The 16478-nt window shown below is 45.2% G+C and overlaps 1 protein-coding gene across 1 annotated transcript in view; it reads left to right on the top strand.

The window, feature by feature from the left end:
* NIBAN1 (niban apoptosis regulator 1) overlaps positions 1-14908 on the top strand; it is a 147622-nt gene extending 132714 nt beyond the window's left edge. Inside the window, exons 11-14 of the mRNA XM_066261330.1 lie at positions 1630-1740; positions 3361-3468; positions 8842-8953; positions 10421-14908. Coding sequence (XP_066117427.1) covers positions 1630-1740; positions 3361-3468; positions 8842-8953; positions 10421-11517 — 1428 coding nt within the window. The 3' untranslated portion in view covers positions 11518-14908. The remainder of the gene's footprint in view (positions 1-1629; positions 1741-3360; positions 3469-8841; positions 8954-10420) is intronic.
* Positions 14909-16478: the final 1570 nt, after the last annotated feature.

Genomic DNA, 16478 nt, shown 5'->3' with positions numbered 1-16478 from the left:
TGCCCATGGCTTTCCCCATCGTGTCTGTCCTTCCCGCTGGCTTTATCTTTCTTCCATGTTGATGAATGTCATAGAGTAGAAACAGCTCAGGGAAATGCAGTGACATTAATTAATAATCACTTGATTTGTCAAATCTGTGCTTCTCACCTCAGCTGCACATTAGAATTGTCCGGGAAGCTTTTAAGAAATACTGATGCCTAAACCCCACTCCTAGGGATTCTGATTCTCTCTATATTTTTTAAATAATTGAAATTATATATATTTCAATATTTTAAAATTTTTAACAAGTTAAAATAATATTTAAAATAATTTAATTTAAAATATTATATTATAATAATTTAAAAAAGAAACTTACCCTACTCATTCCCACTGCTTCTAGTAATGTGTCTGGGCCTGAGATCCGTTGTTTCAGTTACTGTCCTAACCTGATGTAGAATCAGCTCGTGACTCAATCACAGCTTCACACTTGGCTTTTCTGTGTGTATTTGATAGGTTCCCTTTTTTCCCCTCAGGGAACAGGGATGGACAGCACAGACTCTTTCCATATGATGGCGATTTAGAAAGGAAGAACAGATGTGCTCATGAAGCTGCTATGTCACAGGCTCTCCGAGGTGCTTACTGCGGGGCCAGACACCCTGCTTGATCCCGCTTCAGGGAGCTGATAGGGAGACAGAGTCCTAGTGCTGGATGCTGTGGGATCACAGGCTTGGAAAAGAAAAGGGGATTTTTCCCCCCTTAATATGTATAGGCAGCCCTGGCTGGATAGCTCAGTTGGTTAGAGCATCGTTCCTGAAGCACAGAGGTTGCTGGTTCGATCCCTGGTCTGGGCACATACAGGAAAAGATCTATGTTCCTGTCTCTGTCTCTCTCTCTCTCTCTCTCTCCTCCCCCACTTCCTCTCTCACTAAAAATCAATAAATTAAAAAAAATAAAATTAAAAATAAGAATACTTGATAAATTTCCTAAAAAAATGTGTATAGGTAGGATTCAGTGACACACCTTAGTGTCTAACTTCTGTGCTGTGAGGGATTCAAGACGGACAAGGAACAGAATTGGGCAACTGTTGAACACAAGGCCCTGTGACAATGCTGAACCCCCGGTGAAGTGTATACAGGGGAGTGCAGGGGAGTAAGAGCTGTGAGCGCCTCCGTTTCCTAACCCACGCGCGGGTCAGCCACTGCGTGCATGGCGCGCTGGCCCTGCCTCCCTTCCCATCCTGGCAGAGGTGTGCGGAGGAGGGTGCAGTGGGGAGACACGTGCTGGGTTTCCATCCACCTGAGCGAGCATGTGCAGAACAGAAGCAGCCAAAAACAACTGGAGAGGACTCCCACCTCCTCTGTTAAGCCCTGGCTGCAGGTACCAGAGGCTGGAGGAAGGGGATGACCCCAGGAGGTGACAGTATTTTTAATTTTATGGTCATTTTCTAATTCAGGAGTTTAGGAGAAGAGATGAGAAGAAAGGCTACATACATGTATCTGTGTGTGTGTGTGTGTGTGTGTGTGTGTGTGTGTGTGTGTGTGTAGTAGCGCCTGAGGTCATCTCTGCTGGTCATCCCCTCCCTCCTGTCCAGGCGACTTAAACCCGGGATAGTGACCCCGTCTCTCACTCTCTGCGTTGCTTGGTTTCTAGCTCATGGAGAATGCAGTCTTCACTTTCGAACAGCTGCTTTCCCCACATCTCCAAGGAGAGGCCTCCAAAACATCAGTCACCATCGAGAAGGTTAAGCTTCGAGTCTTAAAGGTAAAAGTACTTTTTCACTTGTGGAAAGCATAAAACAAGAATGTAAATCCTGTTTCTTTTAAACTGGAAAATACCAAGTTCTGTCACTAGCCTCCTCTTCTTGCTCATCTTTTCCATCTTTCCTCCCCAAGGTGCCAGTGATTGTTAAGTGCCAGCAGTTTCCCCAGCACAACTTTCATGCCTCTTCTGCCATCTAGTGGTTATTTTAGGGACTGCAGGTACTCAGCGTCTCAGCGTCGTTGCCCATCAGTAGAAGTGACATGTCCCAGTTTACTTTCAAAGCACTTGGACTTGCTATTTATTGGCTGTCCACTATAAGCAAAGCAGAGTGATAGGTATTGCATAGAAATAGGGAAGGCACAGCCTATTTCTTCAAATAGTTTACATTTAAATTAGCCAACTTTTTAAAGAAAAATCAACATCTCACGGCAAAGAAAATACATTCCAAGAAAAAAAAAAACAGCAGCCAAAAATTTTAAAAAAAGAAAAGGAAAAAGAAGATGTACCTGCCATGTGAAATTGTGTTATTTATAATGTGTTTACTGTTTAAGTGTATATGGTTTTAATAATAGGAACTTGCACACGTATGCTATATTTTTAAAGCTTTTTTTTGGGGGGGGGGAAATCTTGTTTAATTTGATCCTCACAAGAACCTGTGAGATAATTAGAATATGTCCCCATTGTAAACATAAGGAAACTGGCTCTCTAAGGACTAATGTGACTTATATAAGATCAATAGGCTAGTCAATTGTGAACATAGAGCTTAAATTATCCTTAAACCTGCTGCACTAAATTTTTATTTCCTCTTTCCCCTAAACCACCATTTTTTAAACTGGTATGCCACAATAATTTTTAAAACTTGCAATACCTAACTATTTAGTCAGGGAACTGACCTGTTTTAAACCCTTAGATCGTCAAATTAAAAAATGGCAACAGCCAATCCAACAATAGCCACCTGGTGTGAATGAATCAAAATTATACCTATTCTTTTTGTCAGATAGGCAAAAAATAGATCTTTTGGTGTGGCGCAGAATTTTAGTAATTAGCTTATGTGTGCTGCGAGATGTAAAAGGTTGAACATCACTGTCCTGAACAGTGCTTGGAGCGGATCTAAGTTCCATAGCACCCAGGAGGGGTCCCTGAATTTCAGACCTGATCCTGAGGACTCACAGGCAGTTAGAAACGCTGGTAACCAAATTATTGAAATTAAAAGCAATGTTTATCCTGGTGACATACATGATAATGAACTTGAAATTGAGAAGGGAAATATATCAATGTCAATATCCCCTCCAGGGTCAGGACACTTCGTGCTTCTTAGGACAGTTCGTTTCTTCTCTGGACATATTTAACTGCAAGACCGTGCCAAAGTTGCTGTATTGATCTTGCCTCAGTTTCCAGATCTGCAAGAGGGGAGGGTGAGATGGGTCATTCTCAATCACAACCTCCACCTAGAGTGTGAGAAAATTGTGTGGGAAGATCTCAGAGACCTTGGATACACTGCAAGCGTCCTCAGGAATTAGGGGAGGGGGAGAGGAAGTAGGTGGCTGAGTTTTTTGTTTCAGTGTAACCTAACAGATGGTAGTGTTGTTATTTAGCATGTGTTTCTATCTCTATTGACAGCAATATGATTATGACAGCAGCACCATCCGGAAGAGGATATTTCAAGAGGCACTCGTTCAAATCACACTGCCCACTGTGCAGAAGGCCCTGGCATCCACGTGCAAACCAGTAAGGGCTGGAATACTCCAGAGATACTGTTCTTATTGCCTGTGAAGTTTAAGCGCATTTTGCTTGTTTGTTTGTTTGCTATGATGTGCTTCCAAACAGTAGAAGAGGCCAGCAAACTTTTCTGTAAATGGTCCAATAGTAAATATTTTAGGCTTCATGGGCCATACTATTTCTGTTGCAACTACCCAGATCTGCTGTTATGGCCCCAAAGCAGCTATAGACTCTACATAGACAAAGAGGCACATCTGTCTTTCAACATAACTTTATTTACAAAACCAAGCAGCCTGTCAGATTTGCTGACCCGTCGACTAGAAAAAAATCTCAAAGGGTAATGACCTGAGTTTGAGCCAAGCTAAGGCTTGCTATAGAACACCTGAGAATACCAGATGTTCCTTATTATAGTATGACTCCGAGGTCCAACATGGCCTCTGAGACTTGACCACTCCATCCAGGATAAAGATCCTAAGTAGCATGATTGTGGGAGGTTATGTTCTGTTGAATCCAGAAATGTTTGTTTAGCGAAGTCAATGAAAAAAATCATTTAAAGCTGATTTGAATCCCAGGCAGCCAGGGACAGCCATTACTATGAAGCGTGACTTAGTCTGCAGAGCAGAGCAATGGGTGAGCCGACTCTGGAGGCTGGGTCGAGACCTGGGTTCAAGTCCTGGCTCATCCAGGTATCAGCTCTTGAGCCTCGGGCAAGTTACTTTTCCTCTCTCTTGTCCTAGACTTCATCTTCTAGAAAATGGAGATAGGGATGCCTTGCAAGTATTCTTCTTATGATTGAGAAGACTAGAATGAGTCAATTACCATTTAATGAGTGCTTACTATATGCAAGGCACTATGTTAAACACTTTGCGTGGATTAGCTCAAAGATTCTCAGGACAGCCCTATGAGGAGGTACTATTTATATCCTTGTTGCAGCAATGAGGGTTTACGTAGTGGGCCCGAAATCGCAGAGCTGGTCACCTAACATGGGATGCTCTTAGTAAATGGTTAATGGTACTACTACTCCTTCTGCGTTTCAGACATGATCTATGAGGCTGGACATTTGCAAGGCTTGCTCTCTCTCGAAGTAGATGATAAAGAGTGTTTCTAATTTAAAAGGGACCTTTGGCAGCTTAGAGAGTCTCCAAGCATGGGAACATTAGAGTCCTTTACGTGAGTTATTTCACTGTGACAGTCTCTTCAGTCACTTTTATACTCTCTAAATGCTGTCTGTCTTCAAAGTGTCATCAGCGTATTGAGTCCCCAGCATTTATTTCTGGGGGTGTAATTCTTCCATAGAAAGGGATTTGATGAGGCCAGAGGAGTCAAGAATCTGTCTATATGATCGCCCCTTGACCCATGTGGATGGAAAAGTTCAGCCGCCCAGAAGAAAATGACTCAGTCCTCCTCCCTGGCATTTATTTCTGGGGGTGTAATTCTTCCACAGAAAGGGATTTGATGAGGCCAGAGGAGTCAAGAATCTGTCTATACGATCGCCCCTTGACCCATGTAGATGGAAAAGTTCAGCCATCCAGAGGATGACTCAGCCTGCCTCCGGCCGTGTCTGCACACAGACTCCTTGCTTAGGGTGCTGTCCTTTTCTGATCCCAAAGGAAGTCTGCGGCCTCGGAACCCCCTCCTCCGAGAAAGGGTGAAGGGTCAGGAAAGTCTCCCCTCCATCTGCCCTCCTCTTTGCAAACATCAGCAGAGTTGTACCCAAGTTGCAAGAGACTCTTGTATTTTTTAATCAAGAGGGACTAGTTTCAAAGGAAGCTGAGACCCAGAGTTTTCTGTAATGAAGTACAGTATATGGTGTTGATGTCAAGAGATTTTCTTTTTAAATCTGGGTTTACAGAATAGATAAATTAGGGGAGCATCAGCTTTAGAGAAGAATTCTTTATTTTGTGAGAGTATGTGTTTCCTTTGGGTCTGTAAGTTGCAGCTTCCTAGGTCTGAGGTTCTTAACTCAAAATTGATGTTAGAATTGCCTGGGAAGCTTTAAAAAAGTTCTGGTTCCTCAAGACCCTCTCTGAGGGATTCAGTTTAATTGCTTTAGAGCAGTGGTTCTCAAAGGGTGTGCCTGGTGCACCCTATGGTATTCCAGAGAAATACAGTATGTGCCTGTTGGGGACCAAAAAACAAACAGGGATTTTGGAGTTTAGATTTTGGGGGGACAGAGGTGTGGGAAATTGGCTGTAAGCTGACAGTCTGCCCAACCCCCCACCTCACTTGCCTGATTAGGTTGCAAAAGGCTGTTAAGCTATGGTGCTGGATTGTTTACACTACCCCCCATGTTCCCGGGAAAGACTGGAGGCAAGTTTCTTCTATCCTTTGTTTGCTGTAAAGTTAAGATGATATGTATGGTGGGGCTTTTCTGCACTCAACACAATTAAGAGTAAAAAGAGAGGAATTATTTAATGTATTGATGAGGAAATGAGAGTTTGCCTTTCAAATATATGCCCAAACATTGAAGAAATTACTAGGACACATCAGGCTCATGTTTCTCATAAACACAAGAATGAAAAAACTTAATACATTCACACTGGGACCTGCCGAATTTACTAAATCTTACTAAGAATGTATCTATATATATTTTTTATTTTTTAACCCCTTTATTACAAATTCTAAAAAACATAACTCAAAAAAAAGTAACATAAAAATGTTTTTAATGTCAGGATAAATTTAATTTTGTCATATTTATTTTGTTTAATTTCCATAAAAGCACGCTTGGACTTTATATATTTTTTCTTCAATATTTGACTTAAATATTATAACATATTTCTCAGAAATTTGTATATGGTGCGCCTACAATTATTTGTAGGATTTTAAATGCGCCTCGACTTCAAAAAGTTTGAGAACCACTGCTCTAGAGAATTAGACGCTTGTCACAGTTCAATCTATTTAATATAAAAGATTTGTTTTGTGAAGCTGGGCACATCACGACAGTATAAATGTCCTTTGAAATTATTCCTCTCCACAGAATTATTTAGCTGGTTAACATTTTAACGGCCTCCTGTTTTCTCAGCAAATGTAATAAATATGTATCAGAGATGACCCAGGTGCTGGGCCAGGCCAGCACCCTGTCCCTGCTGTCCCTGGGGTCCACAGCCTGGAGGCAGGAGACAGGCACAGCAGTAGCCTTGTGGGAAGAGTTCTCTGTGGCTGGAGATCCGAGGAGGTTGCCCTGCTTGTGGGGTCCGGGGGTACTGCCCAGAGTCCCGAGGGATGACGAGCAATCAGGGGAACAAGGAACGGGAGACCACGTGGCAGCATGAAAGGGTGTCGCAGATGGGAACCTGTGCCCTTGCTTCCCAGAGGGAGAGAGAGGTGCAGAGCGGCCATGAGGCTTGTCCAGGGCCCCGCAGCCAGTCCCGGGCCGTGTCAGTCACCTGGGCAGTGTGCTTCCTGTACAGTTCTCATCTGCGTGCCAGTCCTGTCCCACAGACCCCCTTGGGACCATGGAGGCTCATGGCTCTCAATCCTTTATCTTCCCTCTAGAGCAGTGGTCCCCAACCTTTTTTGGGCCATGGACCAGTTTAATGTCAGAAAATATTCTCACGGACCGGCCTTTAGGGTGGGACGGATAAATGTATCATGTGACCGAGACAAGCGTCAAGAGTGAGTCTTAGAAGGATGTAACAGAGGGAATCTGGTCATTTTATAAAAATAAAACATCGTTCAGACTTAAATATAAATAAAATGGAAATAATGTAAGTTATTTTTTCTTTCTCTGCGGACCAATGCCAAATGGCCCACGGACCAGTACCGGTCCGCAGCCCGGGGGTTGGGGACCACTGCTCTAGGGTACATAGAAAGGGACCCCAGGAGAGCTCTTGATGATCTGGTCCCAGACAACTACAGACCCCCAAGTCCTAGTGCTGAGTGTGGTCTGAATGTGGTGGCTTCTGATCACCTGTTGTAAATTCGGTCCCTGACAAATCAAAGGCAAAAGACATCAAACCCTGCTGCTAAGTCCCTGGCTCTCTTGAGAGCCACATGTCAGGGGCCCTCTTCCAGCATCCTCAGGGGCTGGGACTGCTGAGTTGATCACTGGGATACCATTTAGTATTTTTTGATCCCTGCTCTGTCCTTCTGCTGATAACTGGCAAGCCACTTGGAAACCCCTGGGAAGCAAGAAGGGTTAAAAGATTTTGCATCCTGCCTGGGTTGTCGTAGAGGAATTGATGAGTGCCGGGGCCGTTTGGAGGGAGTGAGGAGAATGTTCCTGAAGGGTCCTTGACTAGAGAGTCTCACATCTGAGAAGGGGCCCCGTTCTGATAAAGTCAGACACACATCTACTCTAGGATCCAACAGTCCCACCTCTAGGTATTGACTCACAATAATTCAGTCCTCAAATCTACAAAAACCATGCACAAGAATGTTCAGAGCATTGACATTCCTCCCCCCAAAAGTGGGGGGGGGATCTCAACAGCCATCAACAGGAGTATGGATAAACAACTTCAGTTTATCCGCATGACAAATGCCTCACCCAGGCCACTGACACACGTGGCAATGTGGATGAATCATGGAAACAAACACAAAAGAATAGAGGGTTCCACTTACATAAAGTTCAAGGACAAGAAAAACTAAGCTAGTTGATGGATATTAGATCAGTGCTTGTCTTTGGGGAGATGTAGACTAGGAAGGGGCACGGGAGTGATGTCCTCTCTTGATTTGGGTTATGGTTTCGTGGGTTTATATATTCAAAATCGTTAAGCTGTACTTTTAACATGTTTGCATTTTATTATGTGTAACATGTACCTTGTTAAATACTGCGGCTTTTTTTTTTTTTTTTTTTTTTTTTTTTTGAGAGGAGGGGAGATAGTGAGACAGACTCCCACAGGTTCCCCGACCGGGATCTACCCGACAACCCCGTCTGGGACAGATGTTCTAATCAACTGAGCTATTTTTATCACCTGAGGCTGACACCCTCTGACCTGAGCTATACTAAGTGCCCGGGGCTGATGCTTGAACCAATTGAGCCATTGGCTGTGGGAGGAGAAGAGGGAGAAAAGAGGAAGTGGGAGGGGGAGAGAAGCAAATGGTTGCTTATTCTGTGTGCCCTGACTGGGAATAGAACCTGGGATGTCCATATGCTGGTCTGACGCTCTATCCACTGAGCTAGCTGGCCCCAGGGCCCACTGTTGGCATTTTTTAAAAAAGAAACGCTTTAGCATGATAGAAAAATAATAAAAAAAGAAAGAACCCAGACTCATTGTCACCCCTTAAGCTGATCTAATCTCTGGGTCTATCCCTTGAAGCACTTACAGTGTGCACCCTGGTCTAAGGGCGTGAGCCTCGGGGGTCCAGGGTGGGACTCGTCCTCTCCGTGTCTCCTCCACGACCTGGCCTCACGCGTTGTCCCCTTTGCCTCTCACTCTCCAGGAACTTCAGAAATACGAGCAGTTCATCTTCGCAGATCACACCAACATGATCCACGTTGAAAACGTGTACGAGGAGATTTTACATCAGATTCTCCTTGATGAGACCCTGAAAGGTGAGGAAGGTTTACCTGGTGCTGGAGGGCATTCTAATAGAGGGGTCACCTGAGAAAGGGGACCCATTGTGGCCAGCTGGGTTTTCTCAGCAGGTGGGCGAGGGGGAGGGGAAATTGATGTTGCTGGGCAGATAGAGAGGGGAGAGCAGGAAGGAGGGAGGGATACTAACTAACCCTGACACTATACCGGCCCATTAGATAGTCTTCCTCTTCCAATGCAAAGAACTCCATGAGCCAGGAATGTTAAACTTCATTTTTCAGACAAGAAAACTGAGGTTCGGGGAGATTAAACCTAGGGTGTCTCATGGACAGCTGTCTTCCTCCAGCTGTTCCCGGCAGAACAAAGGAAACAGGGCTCTTCTCAGCCGCAGGTGCACAGCCCCACCCAGAGGGGGAGGAGGGGAGCCCAGTAGCAGCTGCTCTCCCGGTGACACATTCCTCACCTCCTCTCAGCTGCGCAGAAAAAGACACCGGGTGATGGCACAACTGGGAAAGCTTGCTGGGACTCTAGCACCCGATGTGGAATTAAGCCATAAGTTGTGCAGTAAAAATGTTTGCGACAGAAATGCCTGTGGCAAAGGTATCTACAGCAAAGATGCCGTGGCGAGGGTACCAAAACCTATTCTGGATGCAACGGGTCAACAGGGCTCTCGCTGCATGCTCAGTGCTGAGAACCCGTTACCCATCCAGGACTGTCCTGTGGGGGAAAGCAGAGAAACGTAAGGCCTGTCCGAGGGGCGTTTCAGTCAGTGTAGCTTAGCAACTAGTAAAATGCGCTGGGGGCCTCCGCGAGTGATACAGGTGATCCCATCATAGATTGTCAGCTCCTTGGTAGCAAGGGACATATCTTACGCATCTTTGGATTCACAGAGCTGATCCCCTAGCCCAGTGTTCCCCAACCTTTTTTGGGCCACGGACCGGTTTAATGTCGGGAAATATTTTCACGGACCCGCCTTTAGGGTGGGACAGATAAATGTATCACATGACTGAGACAAGCGTCAAGAGTGAGTCTTAGACGGATGTAACAGAGGGAATCTGGTCATTTTTAAAAAATAAAACATCGTTCAGACTTAAATATAAATAAAACGGAAATAATGTAAGTTATTTATTCTTTCTCTGTGAACTGGTACCAAATGACCCATGGACCGGTACCGGTCCACGGCCCGGGGGTTGGGGCCACTGCCCTAGCCAATACCTGGTGTTTGCTGTTTGAATAAATGAGTGCATGAATGAATGAATGAATGAATGAATACGGCAGAGGTCCAGAGTTTGGAATGAGTTCGCAGGCTTCGATCATCAGGGAAGGCTACCTGGAAGAGGGCAGATGTTAGCTGGAACTTGAACTTGAGAACTCTGGACAGCTAGCAAGGCTGAGAGGGGGGGTTTGGCTTCTGGGTAACATCAGGAAAAGCCAGGCTGGCCAGCGCAGAGCATAAACGTCATGCTTTGTTTTCTGGTCTCTTTCAGTGATAAAGGAAGCTGCTATCCTGAAAAAACACAACTTATTCGAAGACAACGTAGCCTTGCCCAGCGAGAGCGTGTCCAGCCTAACAGATCTAAAGACCCCCGCAGGGTCAAACCAAGCCAGCCCGGCCAGGAGAGCCTCAGCCATTCTGCCAGAAGTTACGGACAGCCAGACCCCCAGTAATGAAGTATTCCAGGAATCGGGGGCACAGCGACAGCCTGGGGTCCCCAGTCCGCTGGCCAAAGGAGAAAGCCTTTCTTTCCCAGGTGCGGCTGGGCAGGTGATTATTTCCAGCATGGGGGACACTGTCGTGAACCCTGTGGCTACCGAGGACTTGGCGGGAGCCGGGGGCACACGCTCCTCGCAGCCTGAGTTTGGAGGGACTCCTGAGGGCGGAGACCCCGGCCGCGGAAAGCCAGGACCCCCTTCCGCCTCGGGCTCCTTGAAGGAGCTCAGAAATTTGTTGACGGTGACCATTGAAGTGCCAGTGGTGTCTGACGCCCTCGAGATTGAAAAAGATGCACATCAGGAGCCCCTTGTCCCCCAAGAAGTTGAAAAAGAAGAGGAGACAACCCAAATCTACACAGAGGCCAATGGGGCAGCTGCCTGCCGTCAGGACACCTGTGAAGACGGTGGAGGCGGGGACAGGGACAGGGAGGTCCCTTCTCTGGCCGCCGAGCCCCGGGCTGGGGCGGTGGGGCCTGGGGCGAGTGCCGAGGCTCAGCCTGCCTGCCGGGGGCTCGGCCGGGGTGCCAGCGGCCCGGGCCCCGCAGAGGGGCCGGCAGAGGCTGGGAGTCCCGCGAGGAGGGAGTGCCCACGGAGCCCTCCAGGCCAGGATGCCCTTGCAGGAGGGGAGGCCCCGCTCCAGGGAGGTGCTGAGCCCCTCGGCCCCAGTGAGAGCCAGGTCTCTGCGGGAGAAGACGTGGTGGACGGGAAGGGCGGGACAGCCCACGCGACTGCCAGCGTGAGTGCAGAGATGAAGGGCGCCCGTGTCCACGAGTGTCAGTGGGTGGTTGAGAACGCTCCAGACACCGACATCCTGGGTCCACAGGAAGGGGATGCGAGGGAGAGTCCCTCCGAGCAACCGTCGGAGGAGTGAAAGGCACGATTTGGCAAAAGCATTTCTTTGAACAAACTCAGCCAGTGGGTTAGTTATGGGTACACATAAGGGGTGCATGGGGGTTGTTACAAAAAAAAATGTATTAAGTACTTCCTTAATTTGTGAAATGAAATCAGAGGGTTGCATGCAGGGCACGAGCACTGAGGCAGACCTTCATGGCATTGAACTCTCACGAATTGTTGCTTTAGCATTTTAATAGGGACACTAAAGTAACGGAGGGTTTGGGTTGAGAGGCGGCTTGAGGCTGTCCAGGGAGGGAGGGAGTGCCGCACCGGGACCGGGAAGCGGCAGGAGCACGATGTGAGTGCACTCTGCTCACTTTCTTCTATTGAACTTTAAGGCTTTTCAATTCTTTGTCAGGATGCAAATATGTGCTGTGATTCCAGCTCCACCGTCTACTGTACCGACCTCACTGCTTCTTAAGGGCTCAGCAGGTGTCCACAGTCAGGCTGCAGGAAAGGGTAGGCAGAAGGTAGGTGGTGACCACCGGTCACCCCGCTGTGTGCAGCTCAGGGAGCCCAAGAGGTCTCCAGACGCTGAGCAGGATCTGAGGAAGGCTGTGTTCCCTGGGGTGGGCTGGGCCTCCTAATAATTCTGCTATCAATGTCTTGTTAATTAATCATGTTGATTCTAATTAATCAGCTTTTGGAGAAATTCAGAGGAGGCAAGAAAATCTCCCTGGCACGTTTAAGCATCCCAAATTAACCTTAGACTGTGCAGAGAAGGAGCTTAGCTAACTTGGGTATAAAGCCTGCCAGTTAAACAAATGTTATTGAAACAGCTACTCTGTGCCACATGCTGGGTTAGGCATAGTACCGAAGGAAAAAAAAAAAAAAAAGAGGAAGAAAGGTAAAGTGCTTTTGTTCAGTATCAATTAAAAAGCCCAGGCAATTTAATCTAAGAAAATGCCAGTTTTCAAAAGATAGGTTTTCTGTGCTGACATGAAAGCCTTCTGTCTTCCTATCAGAGCAGCCCTGGTTTACTCCCAGAAGGAAATAAAGTAGATAAATAAATAAAATAAATCAAAAAGCAAAGAGAGAGAAAGAGAGCGAGAAAGAAAAAAAACAAAAAGATACACACATTTAAGTTCCAAAGTTGTGAGCAAAAGTAGAAATCATTTGTTCGGTCATCTGGCAAGTTAATTGAGTCTGTTATGTCTCAGGCGCTGGAGCTCTGTAGTTAAAAAGATCTGTTCCTTCCTCCCAGAAGTTACACTTTAGCAGAAACAGACACAAACACATCTTCTGAATCAAATGCTAGATGTAGAAGAGACTTACAAAACATTGAACAAAGGAGTATTCTGTTGTCCTTCAGAAAATATCTACTTCCTAAGAGCTTCAGCCCTGGGACTGTATCTTCATATTTCCCTCCACAAATTTTAATATTAGATCCCAATATATTGTCCCAATTGTTTGTTTTGATCACTATCAGCAAGTAAGTTTATATCGGTTCTTTGCCAGGATTTGTTCCCAGTTTAACCATTTAAGCAGGAAGTCAAATATCTCCCTCTCTACCTCACCATGAAGAATTTCTTGGATTTCTCAGTTTTAAAGGAAGAAAGATTATCAGCCTCAATATAATCTCCTATTACAGCTTTTCTCAGAGCACCTAGATCCTCACATCGATGAAGGATCTCCTTACGGGTAAAGGAGGCGGAGGCCACGTCTCCCTGGTGCCTGTAATTCCCATTGCTCGCTCCTAGCTCCTATCCCTGCATTTAGCATGGAGTACTGAAGCCGTGTTTACTTCCCATCTCTTCCAGGGTTCTTCTCTTCAAGGACAGAAACTAGGGTTTAGTCATCAGATGTGCTTCCTGCTAGAAACGTACAGCCCTGAGCAATGGCCCTGTGCCTCCTCGAGTCACTTTAACATTCCTGGTGCCTAGCAAGGAACTGGCCTATGTCAGGCTGCTCAGGAAATGCAAGAACCCACACCCCTTAACTATGCTGTCCGTGCTGGGGCTATTTGGGGCTTGCTGTCAGCCAGGGAGATGTTTTTTAATTGGGCTCTCTGCCCTTGGGGAGTCTTCCCTTAAATCAAGTCTGAAGGGCAGATGGCCACATGGTCAGATGCTCTGCCCAGTATGGCAAGGAGCCAAAGGAACAGTGCCCAGCCCTGCCAACCACTGCCCTTCTCTCTGGGAGAATGGTGACAAGGTCACAGCCCCGGCTACCACCAGCAGGAGCTTCTCAGCTTTCTCCTCGTTCTCACATCCGGGCTTCTTGAGCCCTTGGAAAGCTGAGTAATTTATTCCAACCCCAAAAGAGAGTGCATTTCATGGCCTTGGATGGATAGAAGAACATCAGTGCCCTCCCTTGACCGGTCCTGTAGCCCAAGGGGACTGGGCACTGAGTAGGAGGATGCACCTGAGGACACAGAGAATTTTTCTGTACGTATCGCACAAAAGACGAGTTCACTAGACTGTGTAGGATGATTGTTCCATTTGTAGATGGAACAGGAAACTAAAGTGCATTAAAAATATTCCTCATTCACTTTAACAGGGTGAATGCAATAAATTCTTACTGCCATGAGTTTGTTGCTTTTAATACAGACTTCTTTGTGTGGCCTCTGAGTTTCCAGGTTGGAGCCAGGTTTCTGTGATTTCAGTGAACAGCATGAAAAGCCTTTGCAAGCTGCTTGGGGCAGGGGCGGGGGGTGGAGGATGGGGAGGGTCTCTCCTATGGGCAAATCTATTAGAAATACACCAAACCTCAAGATGTGGTTTTTGGCAAAAATATCATGACTTTCAAGTAGCTATGTTACTATTGACCTTTTACAAAGAAATAATAGTTTCCATTAAAAAATAATTAGCTGGTCATTATGGAGAGTAAATTCTCTTTAAGAAAAAAATTAAAAAAAAAACAAAAACGTTTTGGAGACCACAAGGATAACATTCCCAGTTTGTCCAAAAGCTTTATAAAGTGTGAAAAACTGCATGTTGTTCAGCCTGACCATCTACATTTATCAAGAAGATTCTCAAGCCTGGTTCTGTAACCTCCAGGTCGAAGCCAGTGATTTCTAAGGGTTTCACAATCCTCCCAGACAGATGACTTTATTTCTTTATAATAAGTGCTACATGATATATGCTACATAGCCATTTTAATATGGGGAAGTGAAGGATATCACTGCTTAAAAGAATAATACAGTTTCACTAAGTAAAAAAGTTGGCCACACATGTCTTCTTTACCATAAACAGATGGGTGTGGGGTTTGCCTTCTGAAGTTTGTAATGTCAAGAAAAAAATCGACACTGTGGATTGACTTTATTATTATTTTTTGGTCACTATGTAAAGCAAATAAACTAAAAACACTTTGTAACCATGTAGTTACCTGCCAAGTGCCTATATCCCAATAAAATGTTCATCCTTGAAGAGGTGTCCAGATGTCCTTTTTATTTGGGTGGGGGCTGGTTTCATCTTTTAAGCAAGTGTCGTCACTTGAGCTGTCAGAGATGAAAAGGTGAGTCACTGTGACTGTATTATGGAACTTTTCATTTTCTGTCATCAGGAAGAAATCCACGGCGAAGTCACTTAATGTCAGATGTAATTACACTTTGCAACTGAAAATGCTTATTTCTCTAGGAATTAGATTATGTCTAAATACAGCAGCGGGCAATTACTCATGATGTAATTGAACCGCTGTTCAAACAAATTTATTTCCAGTGGGTGACACTGAGTGAAACATTCATTCTTTCTCTAATGATAAATGAAACGACATTCACTCACCAACGTTGACAGTTGCTTGCTCACCCATGAATTCATTTCATCCACAAAATAATGATTGTGTATCTATTACCTGCAGACACTCTAATGGATGCTGGAGAAAGAGAGGTGAACACGATGGACGTGATTCCTACAGCAAACTCAAATTCACAGGGTGAACATGGCCAGGGAGAGCCCAAAAGGAGTATTTGCTTCCTTGCCTGGCATAAACCTTGTCAATAACCTCAGTTTTAACTCTATCTACACAAACAGCTTCAGACAAGAGAGGAAGAAACATCGGAGAAGTAAAGCCCCAGGGTGATGGGACTCTTGGTGCGTCATAAACCTCACCTCTCCTCTCCCCCTTCCATACCAAGCATCCAGTATGCCAGAATCATCCCCAGACCGGCTCTTCCACAACTTCTACTTAGGGCCAATATTTGGAATTGGAGGTAGGCAGGTTGATTTGAAAAATTACTGCATCATTTTTCTTAGGGCATATATATTTATTTGGTGTGGCTGGGATGGGACTGATGGAGGTCTTGAAAGGAGTCAACTAAACCTGTATGCCAGTGTCTTGTTGCTGTATTAGCAATTGTCAAAAACTAGAAAACAATCCAAAAGTCCTGTAGCTGGTCAATGGACAAACTGTGGTACGTCCATGTGACAGACGACTACTGAACAATAAAAAGGAATGCCCTACAGATAGAGCAATAACATGGATGAGTCAAAATAATGAGGCTGAGTAAAAAAATCCAGACAAAAAAGGATGTATACTACATGCTTCCTTTTAGGTGACATTCTGGGAAAGGGAAAACTATAGAGATAAAAATAGATTCTTGGTTGCCTGCAATAGTGTGAAGTAACATGTAAGGCAACATGAGGGGAGAACTGTTCTATAACGTGATTATGGTGGTTGCTCCGTGACCATATGGATTTGTTCATATTCCTATAACTGTCTACTGAAAAGGGTGCATTTTAGTCATATGTAAATCACACCTCAATAAGATGACTAAAAATAGTTTTTCTTCAATGGTCCAAGTTTTCAACAAGGAAAATATGAACTATATTATGAAACACTTATATGATACATTATTACACAGTTGCTTTGGACTTTGTTATACTTTTTCTCTGCTCAGCAGGTTATAAACATCCTTCATATATGTGTGAAATTTCTGTTTCTGAATTAGAAGGTGCCAACTTACTTTGACACTTCCCCATGTAGCTAGGGCACAGGTAT

The sequence above is a fragment of the Saccopteryx bilineata genome, chromosome 2 (assembly GCF_036850765.1).
Source record: "Saccopteryx bilineata isolate mSacBil1 chromosome 2, mSacBil1_pri_phased_curated, whole genome shotgun sequence".
Lineage (NCBI taxonomy): Eukaryota > Metazoa > Chordata > Mammalia > Chiroptera > Emballonuridae > Saccopteryx > Saccopteryx bilineata.
The sequence above is the reverse complement of the archived record's forward strand: the minus strand, read 5'-3'. Positions and strand labels throughout refer to the sequence as shown.